Source organism: Leopardus geoffroyi, chromosome X (genome assembly GCF_018350155.1).
Source record: "Leopardus geoffroyi isolate Oge1 chromosome X, O.geoffroyi_Oge1_pat1.0, whole genome shotgun sequence".
In the NCBI taxonomy this organism is placed as follows: domain Eukaryota; kingdom Metazoa; phylum Chordata; class Mammalia; order Carnivora; family Felidae; genus Leopardus; species Leopardus geoffroyi.
In genome coordinates, this window is record NC_059343.1 from 20,557,806 (window position 1) to 20,576,603 (window position 18,798).

The window sequence follows — 18,798 nt, forward strand, 5'->3', positions numbered from 1 at the left end:
GGTTTCCCAGGAGTAGTCCTTGGGCCTCGTACAAGTCATTTGGCTTCTCGCTTATACCGTCAATTATATGATAGATTGGCACCTTTTACTTTCCTTTCTGGCATAAGCTGTGAAATATTTATAAAAGTCGTTTAGGACATGTATAAGACAATTAGATACTTGACATTGAAGAAATACTGTTGTTTTTACATGTGGTATTATGTTGTGATTATGTTTTTTAAAAGAGCCCTAGCTTCTAGAAAGGTATCTTTGAAATATCGCACGTGATATAAAATGACATGTGAGTTTTGCTTCAGAATTGCAGCAGAAAAGACTGACATGTGTTGAACACCGCTGAGTGTAGTAATGGGTACGTCAGGGTTCATTATAGTGTGATCTGTACTTTGGCATATGTTGGCCATTAGTCACGATCAACTTGTAGAAAACAGACTCATGTTTATCATCTCATTGTTTCTTGGCAGTCTTTCATTAATTTTCAGAGAGATTTAAACCGCGAATCAATACAATTAGATAAGTAACAGACTTCTAGGCAACTGGTAGCACTTCTCAGAGCAGAGGGAGGAAGCGGCGCTAACGTGAGTCAGTTCGTAAGAGAGGATGAGGACGAGCCCGCTGCCCTTGACTCTTCAGGTGAAAAGAACCTGTGGGTTCGCGGCACTTACTGACTGCGCTGCTCTTCCCTGGCCTCTTCCATGCTCCCCGGTCCCGGCCTTCCTCGTACTTCGTTGGTCCCTCTAACTGCGCTGCAAATTTCTCAACGGCTGGAATTGATCGTCTCTGCTTTCGCATCACTCCTAGGGACAGAAGTTTTGCACTGAAAACTAGCTGAAGAGATGTGCAAAGCGGTTCAGTTGATACTTGAAAGACAGAAAGTAGATGTTTATGCCTCCGGTCTACCTCACGGCTCCACTTCCTCTGTCCTTTGTGGGCATGGTCTGACCGTGGGCCAGATAGGTCCCTTCCCCGCCCCCTCCCGTGCTTACTCACAGCTCTGGCTCCACTCTCTCTCCTGCCCTTCTCCACTTTGTACCCAGTGGCACCACTGCTGTACTGTGAATAAAGCTTACTGTGCCCTCATTTAATCATTTCTGCCGCTTGTGGGCATGACTTAGAGCCTGGATTCCTGGCGATGCCAGTGCCTAGGGAAAATCATCCCCCGCTACCCTCCATGCCCTTCTGCCACTCCCATTGCCGCTTCCCCCAGCACACGTTCGCTCTCGTGGTCAGGAGGAAGGGCTCGCGTGTTCCCCGCTCCTACTTTATCTTTTAAACCAGATTTTGCATTTTTCGACAGCCTCTTCCCTTGACGAAGTCAGCAGCGGAGCGTGGTTTCAGATTCTGAAAGTGCAGAAACACATCAAGCTACATTCACACAATCGACTCTTCTGCCACCTTCGTTCCCTTCGCAAATCATGCCTCCTGGTCCCCACGGCACGCTGAGTATGCTCGTGCATACTCTGTAGAATGCTCTTATGCTCCTTCCACCTGGTGAGGTGGATGCTTACTAAGGGCCACTTACTTGTCCTCAAACCATTGGTATAAGTTTTCCACCTGTTGTGACTCCATAATTTATATAAATATTATGTAAACTGAAGAAATACGAGTAGAAAAAAGATTTCTCTCCATTAAAATCAAGTTGAATGCTTCGGAAAGACTTGATAAAGAAGAGTCTCTTAAAAATGTAATGAAGTGACAGGGAACAGATAACTCTTAGGTTACAGGGCAGCACTGAGGAAAAATCGCAGAAGGAACCTGAACTCACATTGCTTCACAGGTGTCTTTACCTTTAGTAGACTTTCAAGGAGGAGGAGTTGGAATTCATAGATACATGTGGTGTTACTTACCTGAGAAAGATGACCTAGAGCCCAAAACCGATCCATATGGAACGAAGAGGCTTTGGCCTTCCATGAAAAGGTTGGCGGGGGAGTAATTGTATATTCAAACGTGCAGTCGAACTTAACGTTTATAATAATAGTTCCACTTTAGGGCTTCCCACGTTATCGAGTGTTTTTGTTGGTCATCCAGCTCGTGTTCGCAGTTGGGTCAGTTAAGAGGACTAATGCCATATTCGCAAAATACTACAAAGGAAGTTCAGAAAAGGAGGGCAGGGGTAAAGAGAATTAAAAATGACCCATTTTTGTAACTCAGTGAGAACATTGTTTTATACATTCGAGCTCATACCACATTTACAGATGAGTATGCAGTCACAAATACGGTGAGTGATCCTTGTCTCTACAAGATCCATTGTATTTGTCTGTTTCATCTTGTCCAGCGTGAGTGCCCATCACTCATGACCTTCCTGGATGAGCTGAACATCTGACAGCATAGCCTCTGCTCCGTCCTCTGTATCAGTATGGTTGGAGTCCTTCCTATATCTCATCTGCTATACTCATCATCTCTGTATACGAATGGTTTTTCCAGCCCAGTGTGTATGGTCTTTATTCCTCACTGGGGTATTGGCCTTAAATCAGGTACCTTTCCTACTGTGGCGAAATGGACTGGGCAACCTAGAAGGAAACCTGAAGGTCTCTTCTCCCTGTGGACTAAAGCCAATCTTAACAGTCACCTCCCGTTTCATTCCCTCTGGGCCCTCCTCTCAATTCTCTGAGTGTCAGAACACCTGAGCACAGGCTCTTTCTGGCTCAAAATAAGACTGAGAGAGAACGAACAAAGCAGAGAGCACCAGCGGTCAAAAGGCCTGGAAGTTTTTCTGGGTTTTCTAGCAAAAAGGCCCCGGAATCTCTCTAATGATGAGAAGGTCTCAAAGGGCCCACGTGTCACAGCCAGTCCCAGTATTCCTGGGAACTGTCAGAGAGTGGAAGAAAGTTGTTTCTGTGTCTTTGGACTCTTAGCGAAGTCTTACTGCTCCCTTCCTCTTTCTCGAGTAGCTGGTATTTTTTTCATTGCCTTTTGGCCTTCTCACATCCTATGAGACTTCTCAGGTTTTTTGGCCTTCTCACATCCTGTCTCAGTCTTGATTATTTTTGTCCTTCTGTTTTGTTTTAGGAAGCTTGATGTAGAGGAAGCAGGGGTTCCGGGTTTTTTTTTTTTTTTTTTTAATTTTTTTTTTGAACGTTTATTTATTTTTGGGACAGAGAGAGAGACAGAGCATGAACGGGGGAGGGGCAGAGAGAGAGGGAGACACAGAATCGGAAACAGGCTCCAGGCTCTGAGCCATCAGCCCAGAGCCCGACGCGGGGCTCGAACTCACGGACCGCGAGATCGTGACCTGGCTGAAGTCGGACGCTTAACCGACTGCGCCACCCAGGCGCCCCGGGGTTCCGGGTTTTAATGACAGCTCTACTCTTGATTTTCTCAGCTGTGAAGATCCTGCCCGAGTTCAGTACAGTCACATGTGAAGCCCACATGACCTGGGCGTGCACACACATGCCTCCATATGCGCATGTGTTTCACAGCCTTACACAGCTCTAATGAACTAACAATGATACCATACTTAGGTCTCCTGAGACAGACCACAGGAACTACTTTTATGTAGGAGGGTAGGGACATTTTTATTTTTGACTGGATGGTTGTATAAATGTGTAAACATGGGGTGCATCTTGCATAACACTGATCGAATGTGCAGAACATTTGAAGCATGCCTCCTTGCTGCCTATTTAGCACATTAATATCTACCTTCGCCATCTGTAAATTATAGACTCGTGGTAGCGAATGCTGGAATTAGTGTTGTAAAGCTGTTCCTATTATCCTCTGGGAGGTGCCTTCCATTGTGACCCTTTCCTCTATCTTTCTTTGTTAAGAAACCAGGAAATAAAATGGAAAATCCTGTGGTAAGATCCTTTTAAAGGTACAGACTTAAATAGTTGGTACAAAAGTCAGCTTTCACAGTGATGTTAGTTTGCCTGTGTTGTTGCTACATGCCATTATTGCTTAGCATAATGGCATACAAGTGGTATCTTGAGAGCATGTCATTATTCTGGTTCAGAGATAATGTCTTACGCTCTCACTTAGGGCTCTTGAGGTTGCAGGTAACAGAGGCCCGCTCATGTTAGCACAAGAAACCGATACGTTAAAAGAATCTAGTAGGGGGGACGCCTGGGCGGCTCAATCCGTTAAGCCTCTCACTTTGGCTCAGAGCTTTGGATCAGAGTCATGATCTCAGAGCTCGTGAGCTCGGGCCCCGTGTCAGGCTCTGCGCTGACAGTGCGGAGCCTGCTTGGGATTCTCTCTCTCTGCCTCTCCCCCACTCATGCTGTCCCTCTCGCTCTCTCTCTCTCTCTCTCTCTCTCTCAAAATGAATAAACTTAAAAAAAAAAAAAGAATCTAGTAGGTCCCATGATAATCCGAGGACAGGAAGCACTTCACAGTTGGAGCTACACTGGACCTGGGAAGCAGAAAACAAGGTTGTTTACTGTGTATCTTTGCTACTGTGTATCTTTGCAACCGAGGCTGCCAAGCCATGGCCCCTCTGCCTTTCTTTTAAATGTTTTTTTTTCTTTAATTTTTTTTAATGTTTGTTTATTTTTGAGAGAGAGAAAGAGACAGAGTGTGAGCAGGGGAGGGGCAGAGAGGGAGGGAGGCACAGAATCCGAAGCAGGCTCCAGGCTCCGAGCTGTCAGCACAGAGCCCGACGTGGGGCTCAAACCCACAAACTGTGGATCATGACCTGAACCGAAGTCGGACGCTTAACCGACTGAGCCACTCAGGCGCCCCGGCCCCTCTGCCTTTCTCTCTTGTCTGTAGCCTTGACGCTTGTTTAGGGCAGCTCGTCTAAGGCATTGGTGGCCACCCCAGGCCCTCTAGGTCAGTCATGATAACTCTCAGCGTGTCCTTGTGTCTCCTGCCCTGCCTGTCTCTATCCTAATTTCTCAAAAAACGAATTTAGTTGGCCCAGTCCATCTTCTTGCCCACGACCACAGATTTGAGGATTGTGACCAACCTGTAGGTTGGTCGCCCTCTGGTAGGTGTTCTGCCCCCCACTTGTCTAGTTGGCTGTGGCTGGGAGAGTGGGAGAAGGTCCAGTGCTTTCAAAAACCCTGGTTCCCACTCGGGATGGGTTTTGGGTAGAAGGATGGTAAACAAACCTTACTAGAATCGCTTTATAGCTTACAAGGCTTCCTAAGAGCAGCATTATCTATGACTTTGCAATGCTTTATGGTCCTTTATGTTACTCTTCTGGCAGCGGCTTTTTAATCTTGAGCTTGACAGCTTTTTGTATCCTTTTAGACCCAAGTAAGGGACCGTGACACCTTCAGGTTTGTTTTTTCAGCACTCACTCAAATTTATCCTTGTTCAGCCTCTTGTAAGCAAATGATTATGTGTATTTGTGATAGAGGTTATTATTTGATAGCAGAATTCTGTGGTGAATTTTGAATAGGAAAGTCTTCTAATAAAAAAGTCTCATGAAATAACTTCCATAATCCGTTAAATTTTCCTGTATGCTTTTTAAAAAAACTAATTCCTTGTTACGTTGAATCTGTTCAACTACTTGCTGTGTGAACCTTTTAAAATTTTTTTGTTTTTTAAATGTTTGTTCTGAGAGAGTGAGAGAGAGCTAGAGAGAGCTTGAGTGGGGAAGGGTCAGAGAGAGAGAGAGAGAGAGAGAGAGACAGAGAGAGGCAGAGAGAGGCAGAGAGAGGCAGAGAGATAGAATCCCAAGCAGGCTCTGCACTGACAGTGGGGCACGACGACCTGGGGCTTGATCCCATGAACCGTGAGATCACGACCTGAGCTGAAATCAGGAGTCGGATGCTTAACTGACTGAGCCACTCAGGTGCCCCTTAACCCTGCCTACCCTTTTAAATAAAATATATTTAGTCTTGTGTGTTTACAATTTGGGTTGCCTGGGAAAGTATATATGTGCCACACCCACAGTTTTGTTAGTTACTTTATGATCAATACTTTGTTTTCCTTGAAAACAGATATTTTAAAACAATGGATAGCACCTAGGTTCAGTGACAGCAGTAGTGATTTCCTGATACTTCCTTTTAAAGATTGGTGGTAAATACTAGACAAAATATATTGCTGATAAATGTGATTTAGTAAATTATCATACATAAAATTTGGGGTTTCTTTATTTTAGAGCAAGTGTGCAGGTGGGGGAGAGGGGCACAGGGGGAGGGAGAGAGAGGTGGGGGGGATACTCAAGCAGGCTCTACGTCAGCACAGAGCCCGATGTGGGGCTCCATCCCACAACCCAGGGATCATGACCTGAGCTGAAGTTGAGAATCGGACAGTCAGCCGACTGAGCCACCCCAGCGCCCCTAAAATTTTGGTTTCTAATTAAAAAAAAATAGAAGTCTTATTAGGAAGCTTATTGTAAATAGAACTTACATTTTACTCGAGAATAAAGGAAATGGATTAATAAACCAGTAGTTGAATTTTGGTTATGTTGTTTTAAAGCTTTTTCATTTTCACATTGTTTAACTTAAACAGATTTTTTTTGTTTCTCTATGCATGTGATGTCATGCACCCCCGTACCCCATGATCATTCATGTCCTGAGAGGCAGTGACAGAATTAGCATGACCTAGCTTTGGCTTTCCAGCCACATCTAGCTTCTCTTCACAATTACTTGCTAACTTTTTTTTTTAAATGTGGGTTCCCAGGGGTGCCTGGGTGGCTTCGTTAGTTAAATGTCCAATTCTTGATTTTGGCTCAGGTCATGTCTCATGGTTAGTGAGTTCAAGCCCTGCTTGGGATTCTCTCTCCCCCTCTCCCTCTCCCTCTCCCTCTCCCCCCCTCTCCCTCTCCCTCTCCCCCTCTCCCCCTCTCCCCCTCCCCCCTCCCCCCTCTCCCCCTCCCCCCTCTCCCTCTCCCCCTCCCCCCTCTCCCTCTCCCCCTCCCCCTCTCCCTCTCCCTCTCTCCCTCTCCCTCTCCCTCTCCCCCTCCCCCTCTCCCTCTCCCCCTCCCCCTCTCCCTCTCCCCCTCTCCCTCTCCCCCTCTCCGTCTCCCCCTCTTCCCCTCTCCCTCTCCCCCTCTCCCTCTCCCCCTCTCCCTCTCCCCCTCTCCCTCCCCCTCTCTCCCTCTCTCCCCCTCTCTCCCTCTCTCCCTTCCTCTCTCCCTCCCTCTCTCCTTCCCTCTCTCCCTCTCTCTCTCTCTCCCTCCCTCTTTCCGTCTCTCTCCCTCTTTCCCTCTCTCTCCCTCTCTCTTTCAAAATAAATGTTTAAAAAATAAAAATAAAGTATGGATTCCCAGGCCTCAATATGGACCAACTGTATCATAATCTCCAGGGGTACGTTTATAATGTGTACTTTTTTTTTTTTAACTTGGTAATGAATTCTGCATACAGCCAGGTTTGGAAAACACTCTGGACCTCTGGTTCCCAGTCTGACCAAAAAGAACATCTGTCATCAGTGTAATTGACTACACTTTGAGAACTTTCTCATGGGCAGGAGGATTCTTCAACCTAAGGAATGCTTACTAGGCATGTTTGTGTCCATGGTATTATAATGTGTTATGGGCATTTATGAATATGAATATATGATTTTACCATTACTGCCCCACAAATACTTTTGGCTGGCTGTTGTATGTGAATCTTGTTGTAATGTCTTGAGTTTTTCAGGATCATGATGCATTTCTTTTTTCTTCCTTCCTTCCTTCCTTCCTTCCTTCCTTCCTTCCTTCCTTCTTTCCTTCCTTCTTTTTGCTTTTTTTTGTTTTTTTAAGTAAGCTCTAGTCCCAACATGGGGCTTGAACTCATGGCCCCGAGATCAAGAGTCGCATGCTCTCCCAACTGACCCAGCCAGGTGCCTCCATAATGCAGTTTTAAATTACAGCATCGATACACTGTAATTAGTAGTAGGGTTTAAAAATCCTTATTCACATGTGGTTTTAGGAACCATACTGGGTCTTTGAGTTTCAAGTTGACTGCTTCTTTCTGGGCTCTGTCATCTTGCCCATGTTATATTTACATAATACCTTTTCTGAATAATGCTGTTATAATCTCATGCTCCTGGCCAAGCTAATGCCATGAGGAACTAGCACATTTAGTGGGACTGGGTTCTTTTCTATCTATAGTGGATGGAAGAACGATGTTTAAACATCTTTAAAGGTGTCCTATACTTGAAGGAGTTGTTTTGTGGAGGTGTATCGGCTCTGTATGTGGTTAACGAAGCTCCATTTTCAGATTTCATTATTCATTGGTTTAAAGAAAGTGGCCTTCGAGGCTCTTGGTCGGCTCTGTGCTCTCGTGTCACTAGGTGGAGATATAGCATTGTTGAGTGGTGTAGCCAAAGCAAAGAGGGAGTGTTGATTTCTTATCTTTTTATGAAACTACTTTACAGATGTTTGATGAGGTTTCTTACACTCTAGGAAAAAACTTGTGAGTTTAGTATAATTCCAAATTTTCATTTTCTTTTATTAGAGTTTAAATTCAATACTACTTTAACGTCTGTTTTCACACTGATCAACTCTTCATTTTAAAAATACTTTTCTCCTCTTACTAACATTTCAATTGGCTGTCCCTCATTATTTCATCTTGTGATAGTTATTCCAGTGTCCGTATTTGTGATTCTTTACAGAGGTTTGATTCTAAAAGTTTAGTAATTAGAATTTTTACTCTGAGGTCAAATATTATGTAAAATTTTAATTGGGTAGCAATATGAGGTAAATGAACCAAGCTTTTTGGTCGGAACATACCTGAATCTTTATATTATTTTAGGTTGACAGTGTTAAATTTTAACATACTTAAATTCTGTAGGCGTTATTTCCCCCCTCCCCTTTTCTTCCTTCCTTCCCTCTTTCTCTTACCTCTTGAATCTTAAACAAGTATCCACTCTATGCACAGTAGTGATGTGAGGAATATGAAAAAAGCACAAGCCTGTCTCCAAAGAGCTGGTGTCCAGGTGAGAATATTGCAAATGCACCTATGAAGCGTTTTAAAGTAATCTGAGTATCTGATCTTTAGAAATTGTGAAGGTGAACTTTAAAAAAATGTCACTTTGGAAAAGATTCTGGCTGTGCCTCAAATGTTTAAACATTGTGATACCTTGTGATCATGCAGTTTTCCTCTCCTGGGTATATACCCAAGGGAAATGAAAACATATGTTTACAAAAAACACTTGGACATGGCAGCGTTATTCATAATAGCCAAAAAGGGGAAACAATCCAGATGTCCCTCAACAAATGAATGGAGAAACAAAATGTGTTTGTGTACAGTGTAACACTGTTCAGCAATGAGAAGGAATAAAGTACTGCTAGACGCTGCAACATGGGTGACCCCTGAAAACATTCTGCTCCGTGAAAGAAGCTAGGCACCAAAGGCCACGTATTGTGTGATTCCACTTATGTAAAGTGTCCAGAATAGCAAGTCTATAGAGAGAAAGTTGACCCGTGGCTGCCTAGGGCTGGGTGGAGGGGGACGATTGCCCATGGTCATGGAGTTTATTTCCCTGGTGATGAAAATGTGAAATTGATCGTGGGGACGGATGCATAGCACTGAAAATACACTAAAAACCACGGAATTGTGTATATGCTTTAAATGGGTGACTTATGTGGATATGAGAATTGTATCTCAGTAAAGCTGTTGTTTTAATGTTTATTTCTTATTTTGAGAGAGACAGTGCGAGCAGGGAAGGGGCAGAGAGAGGGAGAGAAAGAGAATCCCAAGCAGGCTCCGCACTGTCAGCGCAGAGCCCGACATGGGGCTCAAACCCATGAAGCATGAGATCATGACCTGAGCTGAACCCAAGACTCGGACACTTAACCGTCTGAGCCACCTAGGCACCCCTCAGTAAAGCCGTTTTTATTTTTTTAAACTTTTTAATTTTTTTTAACCTTTATTTATTTTTGAGACAGGGAGAGACAGAGCATGAACAGGGGAGGGTCAGAGAGAGGGAGACACAGAATCTGAAGCAGGCTCCAGGCTCCGAGTTGTCAGCACAGAGCCCGACGCGGGGCCAGAACTCACGGACCGCAAGATCATGACCTGAGCCGAAGTCGACTGCCTAACCGACTGAGCCACCCAGGCGCCCCAGTAAAGCTGTTTTTAAAATAAATTATCAAAAGGTTTAAAATTTATCAAAGGAAGAATATGTATTGACCATCTAATAGGTATATACTAAGTTCTGTATGGGTTACAAACCACGTGGAAAACACAAACCCTGACCTCAGATTGTTTATAGTTCAAGAGAAAAGGCACCCATGCAGTCTATAATAATGCACTTTTGCTTTCTGAATGTTTTCCATCTTTTGAGATCTAACTGCCTGAATTCTGTTCCAGCTATTTCTTTAATAGCCCAGATCTTCTTACCCTGTGTCTTTTTTTTCCTTTTAGAAGTGAACTCTTGTTCCTCAGACTTTGATAAATATCAGCCCCACTGTGTTACCTTTAAACTTAAAGGACCTTTTTAAGCTATGGTAGTGTCCCCAGTAACTTAGAGTGTGTGGCCCATGGAAATCCCTTCTTCCAGCAAATACTTACTGATAATTCATTACAAATAATTGGCACATCTTAAGACTTTGGGCGGTATTATTTTTTAAAAAGATTATTTTAAAATCCTTTTTATTTCAGTTCATGAACAAACACTGGTATATCATTATTAACTAAAGCCTGTGGATTACATTCAGCCTTACTCTTTGTGTTGTGCTGTTCTGTTGCCTTTAACAAATGCATAATGTCATACACCCACCATTGCAGTACATACAGAAGAGTTTCACTGCCCTAAACACGCCCCATGCTCTACCTGTTCATCCCTGCCCTTCCTACCTCCCCCTGAACCTCCGAAAACCACCGATCGTTCTGTTGTCTCTATGGTTTTGCCTTTCCCAGAATGTCGTTTAGTTTTTATTTTAACTGAAAATTTTTTTCGAAGTATAGTTGACATACAACGTTACATTAGTTTCAGGTGTACAGCATAGTGATTGGACAATTCTATACATAACTCACTGTTCACCACAGTAAGTGTAGTCACCGTGCAAATCATACCCACAAAGAGATAGCACCTCACACCAGTCAGAATGGCTAGTGTCAAAATGACAAGAATAACAAGTGTTGGTGAGGATGTGGAGAAAAGGGAACCCTCCTGCACTCTTGGGGGAATGTATTTGGTCCAGGCACTATGGAAAACATTATGGAGGGTCCTCAGAAAACTAAAAATTGAAGTACCGTATGATCCAGTAATTCCACTTGGGGGGTTTTACCCAAGGGAAACAGAAGCACTGATTCGAAGATATAGACACCCCTACGTTTATGGCAGCGTTACTTACAGTAGCCAAGATACGGAAGCAACCCAAGTGTCCATCGATAGATAAGTGGATGAAGAAAAAGTGGTATCTACATACAATGGAATATTACTCAGCCATAAAAAATGAGATCTTGCCATTTATGGCTATATGGATGGTCCTAGAGGGTACTGTGTTAAGTGAAATAAGTCGGACAGAGAAAGACAAATACCATATGATTTCATTTACCTGTGGAATCTAAGCAACAAAACAAACGAACAAACAAACAGACTCACAAATACAGGGAACAAACTGGTGGTTGCCAGAAGGGTGGGTGGGTGGGTGGATAGGTGAAATTGGTGGAGAGGTACGATCTTCCAGTTAGAAAATAAGTAAGTCACAGAGATGAAAAGTATGGCCGAGGGAGTATAGTCAATAATAGTGTAACAACAAATCTCTTATGCTGCAGTTTAGTCAGGTTGCATGGTGTTCAAAAGTACAGTTTATAAATTTTCGTGAAAAATACCTTTTAGGAATATTTAAAAGTTAAATAAATGTATGGTTAGTAGACGACTGGCCATATTGTCATTAGTGCAGTATTTTGATACTTTTGTGGTCTTTAAAACTTTAAAGGAAGAGAAATTTTGGTTCAGTCATAATAATTCTATTACAGCCAAAAAAGACTATTTTGTAAAAAAAACAATAATTCTAAATCCGTCTGGTTAGAAACTGCCCTGATTTTGTTTATTTTATGTATCTATATGTCTATCTGCTTGTGTCGAAAGTTAAACTCTTTTTTTTCTTTACAGATGCATATGAAACCGCCAAGATGCTGTGTGAACAGTATTACCTGGTCGCCCCAGAGCTGGAAGTTGAAGAATTTAATGGTAAAAGAAAAATAATTTTAACCTTAAATGCAAGGAAGTTGACTAAAAATCTGATACCTTAGCTACCTTTCAATGAGATCCTAAAAGCATGCTACTTTTTCCTCTTAAATCTTTTAAAACTTTTCTATCTCTTAGGTCACCTAGGTATATTGTTGTAAGGAGTTTTTGTACAGGAGTTTGTGATATGTTAGAACTCAGAGTTCTTGGAACAGAAGTGATCAAGGTAGAAGATGCACAAACCTGTAAATAGGCAGTTCTCAAAATAACAAATGCCAAGCAGTCACTAAACATACGGGAACGCGTTTAACTAGACTAATCAAAGAACAACAAACAAAAATAGAGAAATGTTGTCTTTCAAAGTGGCAGTGATTAAAACGTTGTGATGCTTTGAATTGGTGCCCAGAAAACTACTCTGTCACTCTGTCACTAACACTTACACATTTTGGGTAGAAGTTTAAATTGGTACAGCCTTTCTCAGAAAATGCTACTGGTGTCCTTTTTCTTGGCCTAGTAAATTAAATTTAGTAATGGTCTTATTCTTTGGTCTGGTAAATTAACCATCAGAAAATATATTCTAAGAAAGTAAGGTGTGCACAGATGTACGTATAAGAATAATGATCACAGTGGTTTTCTTACACAGAAAAGTGAGAAAACAACCCAAGTTTTCCATACTAGAAGATTATTTAAATAAATTGTGGTACACTCATAAGAAAGAACACTAAGCAGCCATTCAAAATAATGCTTTGAAAGATTATTGAGGGGCACTTGGGTGACTCATTCAGTTAAGCCTCCGACTTCAGCTCAGGTCATGATCTCACGGTTTTTGACTTCCAGCCTGGCATCGGGCTGTCTGCTGTCAGCGCAGAGCCTGCTTCAGATCCTCTGTCCCCCTCTCCTTCTGCCCCTTCCCCATGCGTGTTCATGTGTGCTCTCTCTCTCTTTCAAAAAAATTTTTTTTAAAAAAGAATATTGAACGTATGGGAAAAGATGAGCTTTTTAAACACAGCCTATCAAAGTTTGTAGTAGTACAAGGTCATTGGAGAATATTTTGGAGGATTTATAGCACCAAAATACAGCAGCTTTCTGGATAGTAGGGTCATGACTGATTGTTATCTTCGTCATAGGATTCTATACTTTCTTACATGTTACCTTTATTTATTTGTTAGTTACAAAAGAGACATGCTCGTTGGAAAAATACAAAGAATACAGAATGTAGAGTAAAAAGTGAGAGTCCTCTACTGTCTCGGGACTGTACAGAGCTTTGGTTTTTTTTATGTAAATGGGGTTGAAACTATACATGTGCTGTCACTGGTGTTTTTCACTTCCGCCTTGAAGATCTTTGCGTTTATTAATGGCATTTAGAGATTATCCACAGCGTAAACTGCCGTGATTTATTTAATCATCTACCGGTGAGTGAACATTTAGGATTTCTAATTTCCCCATATTCCTTGTAATGAGCGGTGCAGGGTGTGTGTGGGTCTGTATCTGGAGGGTGGGAAAATCTGTGAACACGTGGAAATCTTTGTGTCAGTTGGGTTCCTAGAAGTGGAATGACTGATTCTTAGGGTGTGGGCACTTACAATTAAAGATAAACCCAGTTCCCTCTCAAACGTCTACCAAAAATGTATTTTACTTGCAATGAGGTCAAAACGTGGAAGGACTTGAGGCTGCCGTTTCAGGATATTCGCCCCTCCGTTCTTCCAGAACGTATGCAATCAAAGCTGCTTTCACAGTCTGTTGGGTTCTCCATATTTGTAGTCAGTACACTGCCACAGCAGAAGGGACTTTGCTGGAGTATTCCCGAGTAGAAGCATCTCTGTATTCTCTCTCCTCCTCCTTACAGGCTGGGCAAGGCCTGACCTCACTGTACAGATTTCTGTTTGTCAAACACGGGACTTAAATTCACAGGTGGTAACCAGCTGCTGTTTCGTGTGAATGGCAGCCTCACTCGCTGTAAAGGCCAGAGCAGCGAGCCTGCTTTTGCTGATCCCGGGAGCCAGCCGTGTCCCCCGTTCCTTCTCAGTGAAGCGGTCACACTGGGCAGCACACCTCACCAGGAGAGGAGATTAATGACTGTTTTTAGCACTGTCTCATGCATGATATTTGGAGCCACTCTTCCCATCTTTAAGAGAAATAAATGCTGGTGGTTATAGGCCACCTCTAGTTTCCTGTTGTTTTGGGTAATGTGTTTATGATTGCTCTTTATCATTTCCTGAATGTCAAAGTTCTTTGTGGGCATGGTTAAGGACTTCGCTTTAGCGCTCACAGGTTCTGCGTTAGAGATGCAGGTCAGAGGTCAGTGTTCAACCCCTTAATGGATGTTGTCACTTTGTAGAGAGTGGGTGTTTCCCACAGCACGATAGCTGCCTCAGTTTTTCCCGAAGGAAATCTGCCAGATCCAGATTCCCGTGGATTCATCGTTAGAGCCTGCATGAGCTAGCATAGCATCTTCTTTCTCGTTTCTTCCATTACCCACCGGGTGCCCTGAACAGTAGTCGATAACAGCACTGCCCTCTGCCCTGCACTTCAGAGCAGGGGACTGCCACCAACCTGAGAGAGCACTGTTGCTACGTGAGAATTTTGCCATTAGTGTGACCTATCATCTTTTTTTTTTAATCTGAATTTTTGGGTGTTTTTCCTTTCCCAGTGTAGACCGCTGAGAAAGCAGTAAATAGGATGGTGGAGAACATACTTGGTGAACGGCATCAGGATTTACCACTCATCACTAGACTTCTGGGTATTGGGAGCCAGCTGTAATAAACTTTCTTTATTATCCATTTTGTAACTTAACAGGAGTATTAAAAAGAACAGAATTTTATTTATCTTACATCAGGTTTCAGCTTTCCTTTTTTTAAAAACATATTTTAGGGGCGCCTGGGTGGCGCAGTCGGTTAAGCGTCCGACTTCAGCCAGGTCACGATCTCGCGGTCCGTGAGTTCGAGCCCCGTGTCAGGCTCTGGGCTGATGGCTCAGAGCCTGGAGCCTGTTTCCGATTCTGTGTCTCCCTCTCTCTCTACCCCTCCCCCGTTCATGCTCTGTCTCTCTCTGTCCCAAAAATAAATAAATGTTGAAAAAAAAAATTAAAAAAAAAAACATATTTTAAAGTTTATTTATTTTGAGAGAGAGAGAGCAAGTGAGAGTGGGGGAGGGGCAAAGAGGGAGAGAGAGAATCCCAAGCAGGCTCTGCACTGTCAGCACAGAGCCCGATGCAGAGCTCGAACTCACGAGCCTCGAGATCATGACCTGAGCCGAAATCAAGAGTCAGACGCTTCACCGACTGAGCCATACAGGCACCCCAGGTTTCGGCTAGCTCTGACTTGCCATGAAACCCATGTAGGTTTCTCCAAAGACAAGTAGCCATTTCATCATACTTGTTCTCATTTTAGCTTTCTGATTCTCCTGAGAAATCGCTTGCCAAAACATGCGGCAAAGAAACCTCTTTTCTTACCTGTTGGGAATCCTTGTGGTGAGGCAGTATGGCTCAGAGGAAGGATGTGAGCTTTGTAGCTAGCCAGACTGCGGGGACATGGATTCTGACTAGAGGTGGGGACTTCCTCATCTGTAAGATCACCTTGTGTGATGATAAAAGGTTGCTGTTTCTGGGGCCTTAAATAAAGCACCAGACCCGGACTGGATATTTTTAAAAGGGTGGCTACTGGAAGTCAGGGTTGACTTGCGAAGGCTAAGACGTACTACTTGCATTTCTTCACCTTTTCTAGACCAGTCTCTCCTGTCAACAGTTTCATTTATAGCTTTGGGTTTGGTGGGCAACCTAAAAAGTTGACGTCGTACCACACGTCTTGTTGTAAGAGAGTTTACACAAAAGGTGTGTATCCTGGGATCTTTGATTTCTAGTTTCCCCATCTTGGATACTTTTGTGTGTAGTTTTGGTCCAGCGGTTCTGTACAGCAATCAAAAAGCCATTGCTGGTGGCCCTGTTAACACTGTAAAGTTAATTTTTTAGTAACGATACTAGCCAGCATTTATTGACTACTTAGTTGTGGCAGGCTCTGTGTAAACTAGTTACACAGATATGTACTGTGCCCATTTTACATATGGAATACCGAGGCCCAGCTGGTTTAAATACCTATTAATGTATCTGTTACGTGCCAGAATCAGGACTTGATCCCAGTATGACTTTGAACCACACCGTGTACTGTTTTTAATAGGCTTACCCATTGACTTTTGGACTTGATTAATCACCTCTAAGTGCCCAGCTACTTATTTTCTCTTAAATGCATTTCTTTCTGCTTAGCCTCTAGTTTTTAATTCTTATAGGAGAGAGAACAACCTGAAAATAAAATCCTTTGTATCCTGTGTTAAGTTCTGTTGCTACTTATTAAATGTTGTTCCAACACACGGTATTTGGAGCAATGACTCTGCAGAATAGAGACTTGGTTATTTCTTGAGTCTTGAGCATGAAAAACCTGGCCCATTTTTTCCCATTGACTTTTAAAAATGTGCCCTTAAATGGAAAATTCATATTGCATTTGTGTCTTATTTTAGAAAGTTAACAAGCATCTGTTAAAGGTCCACTACATAAAAGCCATTGGACCCAGGGTTAGGTAAGAGTCATGGACAGAAGCATTGGACATGGTCTTATAAGGAAGGAGAGACATCTAACCTGTTAATGTTCCCAAAGAAAATAGAAGTACAAGTAAGGGAGCAAGCCTACAGATGTTGATTCAACTGAAAAGAAAAAAAATATCAAAGAGTAGATTTGGAAAAAGCTTTGGAGTGAAAAGATTGAATTCAGAAGGCTCTTTATATAACTGATCATGCCTTTTGGTACAAGATAGGCTGAGGGTTCAACTCCTTCCTAGGGCTCCATTAAAATGGCAGTAAAGGAATATAAAGCAAAACAGCAAAGAAACCAGGGGGGACCATCAGTGGACCACTTATCTCCCCTCCTGCCAGGGAGCAAACAGATGGAAGTATGCTGGTCATGGGACAGAACGGGAGAAGCCACAAAGGAGAGGCTACTGCAAAGGTGGAGGGACTCTGGGAGCAGAGCCAGGAGGTGCAAAGGACTGGAAAAGGAAGCTAAAAGCTAGGGTTCGCTTGAAAGCTGGTCTGAGACAGAGCACAGAGGGGCAGTGGGGAGCCCTGGACTCGGGCTGTGCTCTGCCTACAGTCAGAAGCGTTTTCCCTAGGGTGCAAAAATTCAAATCGGAGTACTTTCTTCAAAAATAACCTTGGAAAGGGGTGCCTGGGTGGCTCAGTCGGTTAGGCATCCGACTCTTGATTTCGGCTCACAGATCAAGCCCCGAGTCAGCCTCCGCGCTGGCACCGTGGAGCCTGCTTGGAATTCTCTCTCTCCCTTTCTGCCCCTCCCCTGCTTACGCTCTTTCTCTCTCAAAATAAATAAATACACATTAAAAAAAAAAGAAAAGAAAAACCTTGGAAAAACTGGGGCTATTCATGTACATGTTGTTAGCCTAAAGTAAAGCCCTCTTCATTTGAGCATTTGGGGAACCCTCTGGTCAGAGGCCAGCTTACTGTGTGCCTATCCTAAAGTCATTTGAAAAGCCATGACTAGGTACGCAGGGTGCCACAAGTCAGCCTTCTCAGTTAGGTGACGGCCGAAGGGGCAAATGGACAGCGGCCACCTCAAATGATTAATCCAGTTCCTCATTCTTCAACAATATTACAACCAAGGTGTATCAGACCTCAGATGACACCCAGCAGGGTAACAAGAACCTGACTAGCATTAAACTTAGCAGCTGCACTGCCATGGCCGGAAGACTACCTCCTTTTCTAAATTCTGAGAGAAAATTATTTTGAACCCAGAATTTTGCACCTAGCCAAACCTTCAATCAAGTGAGTCAGAGGGTGTAAGGTTTGAGAAATGCATTTCCCAAGCACCCCTTTCTGAGGTAGCCGACTTGACCGACTTGATGGTGTATATAATATGGATATAAAAAATAGTGAAGAACATACTGGAACTTTAATCAAAAACAGTTTGAAGATGATGGCTACGCAGCATGTTTGGAAGACAATTCTAGTTTGAAAAATCATAAAGAATGGAATGGATACCATGTACTAGAACAGTAAGCTGGGAGATCTTACTGATACGGTAAGGAAAGGGAAGCATATGTACCTTGTCCAGTTACCCAAGAGGAAGGGTTGTTAGAAGCTCCAGGGAATAGATGAAACTGTGTAAGAAGGACACAGTCCAAATATTCAGTGACCTCAAAAAGGGTAGCATGATTTTGAGCAGTTGGTGGAGGATTAAGAGAATCCATTTCACCTTAGGGCTGAGAACTTTCTCCTTCATGCGACACATGAAACATGTCATTGGAATCACGGGGGAGGAAATGTGGTTCTACACACTGTTGTGGCTGCTCTGCAGTGACCAGTATTTACCTACTTAGGATGCTACCAACACTATCAATTTTCAGCTTTTTAAAAAAGAACCTAGAGACAAAGTACAGAAGAGTTAATTAGGGTTACAGAACAGAGTGGTCATATTATCAACCAAAAGACTAAAGCAGAAACAGTAACAAGTGGCTGCCTCCGGGTGCAGACTGGGGGTTGAGATGGGAAAGGGTAGAAGGACTTCTACTTTTTTTTTTTTTTTTTTTTTAAGAAAAATCTTAAATTGGGACGCCCGGGTGGCTCAGTCGGTTAAGCGTCCGACTTCAGCTCAGGTCATGATCTCACGGTCTGTGAGTTCGAGCCCCACGTCGGGCTCTGTGCTGACGACTCAGAGCCTCGAGCCTGCTGCGCATTCTCTGTCTCCCTCTCTCTCTGCCCCTCCCCTGCTCGTGCTCTGTCTCTCTCTGTCTC

General features: G+C 43.2%; 1 protein-coding gene across 4 annotated transcripts in view; it reads left to right on the forward strand.

Moving 5' to 3' along the window:
- PDK3 (pyruvate dehydrogenase kinase 3) overlaps window positions 1-18,798 on the forward strand; it is a 68,645-nt gene that overhangs the window by 36,232 nt on the left and 13,615 nt on the right. For all 4 annotated transcript variants that reach the window (XM_045473264.1, XM_045473262.1, XM_045473263.1 and 1 more), the window contains exon 6: window positions 11,932-12,009. In XM_045473264.1, coding sequence (XP_045329220.1) covers window positions 11,932-12,009 — 78 coding nt within the window. The remainder of the gene's footprint in view (window positions 1-11,931; window positions 12,010-18,798) is intronic.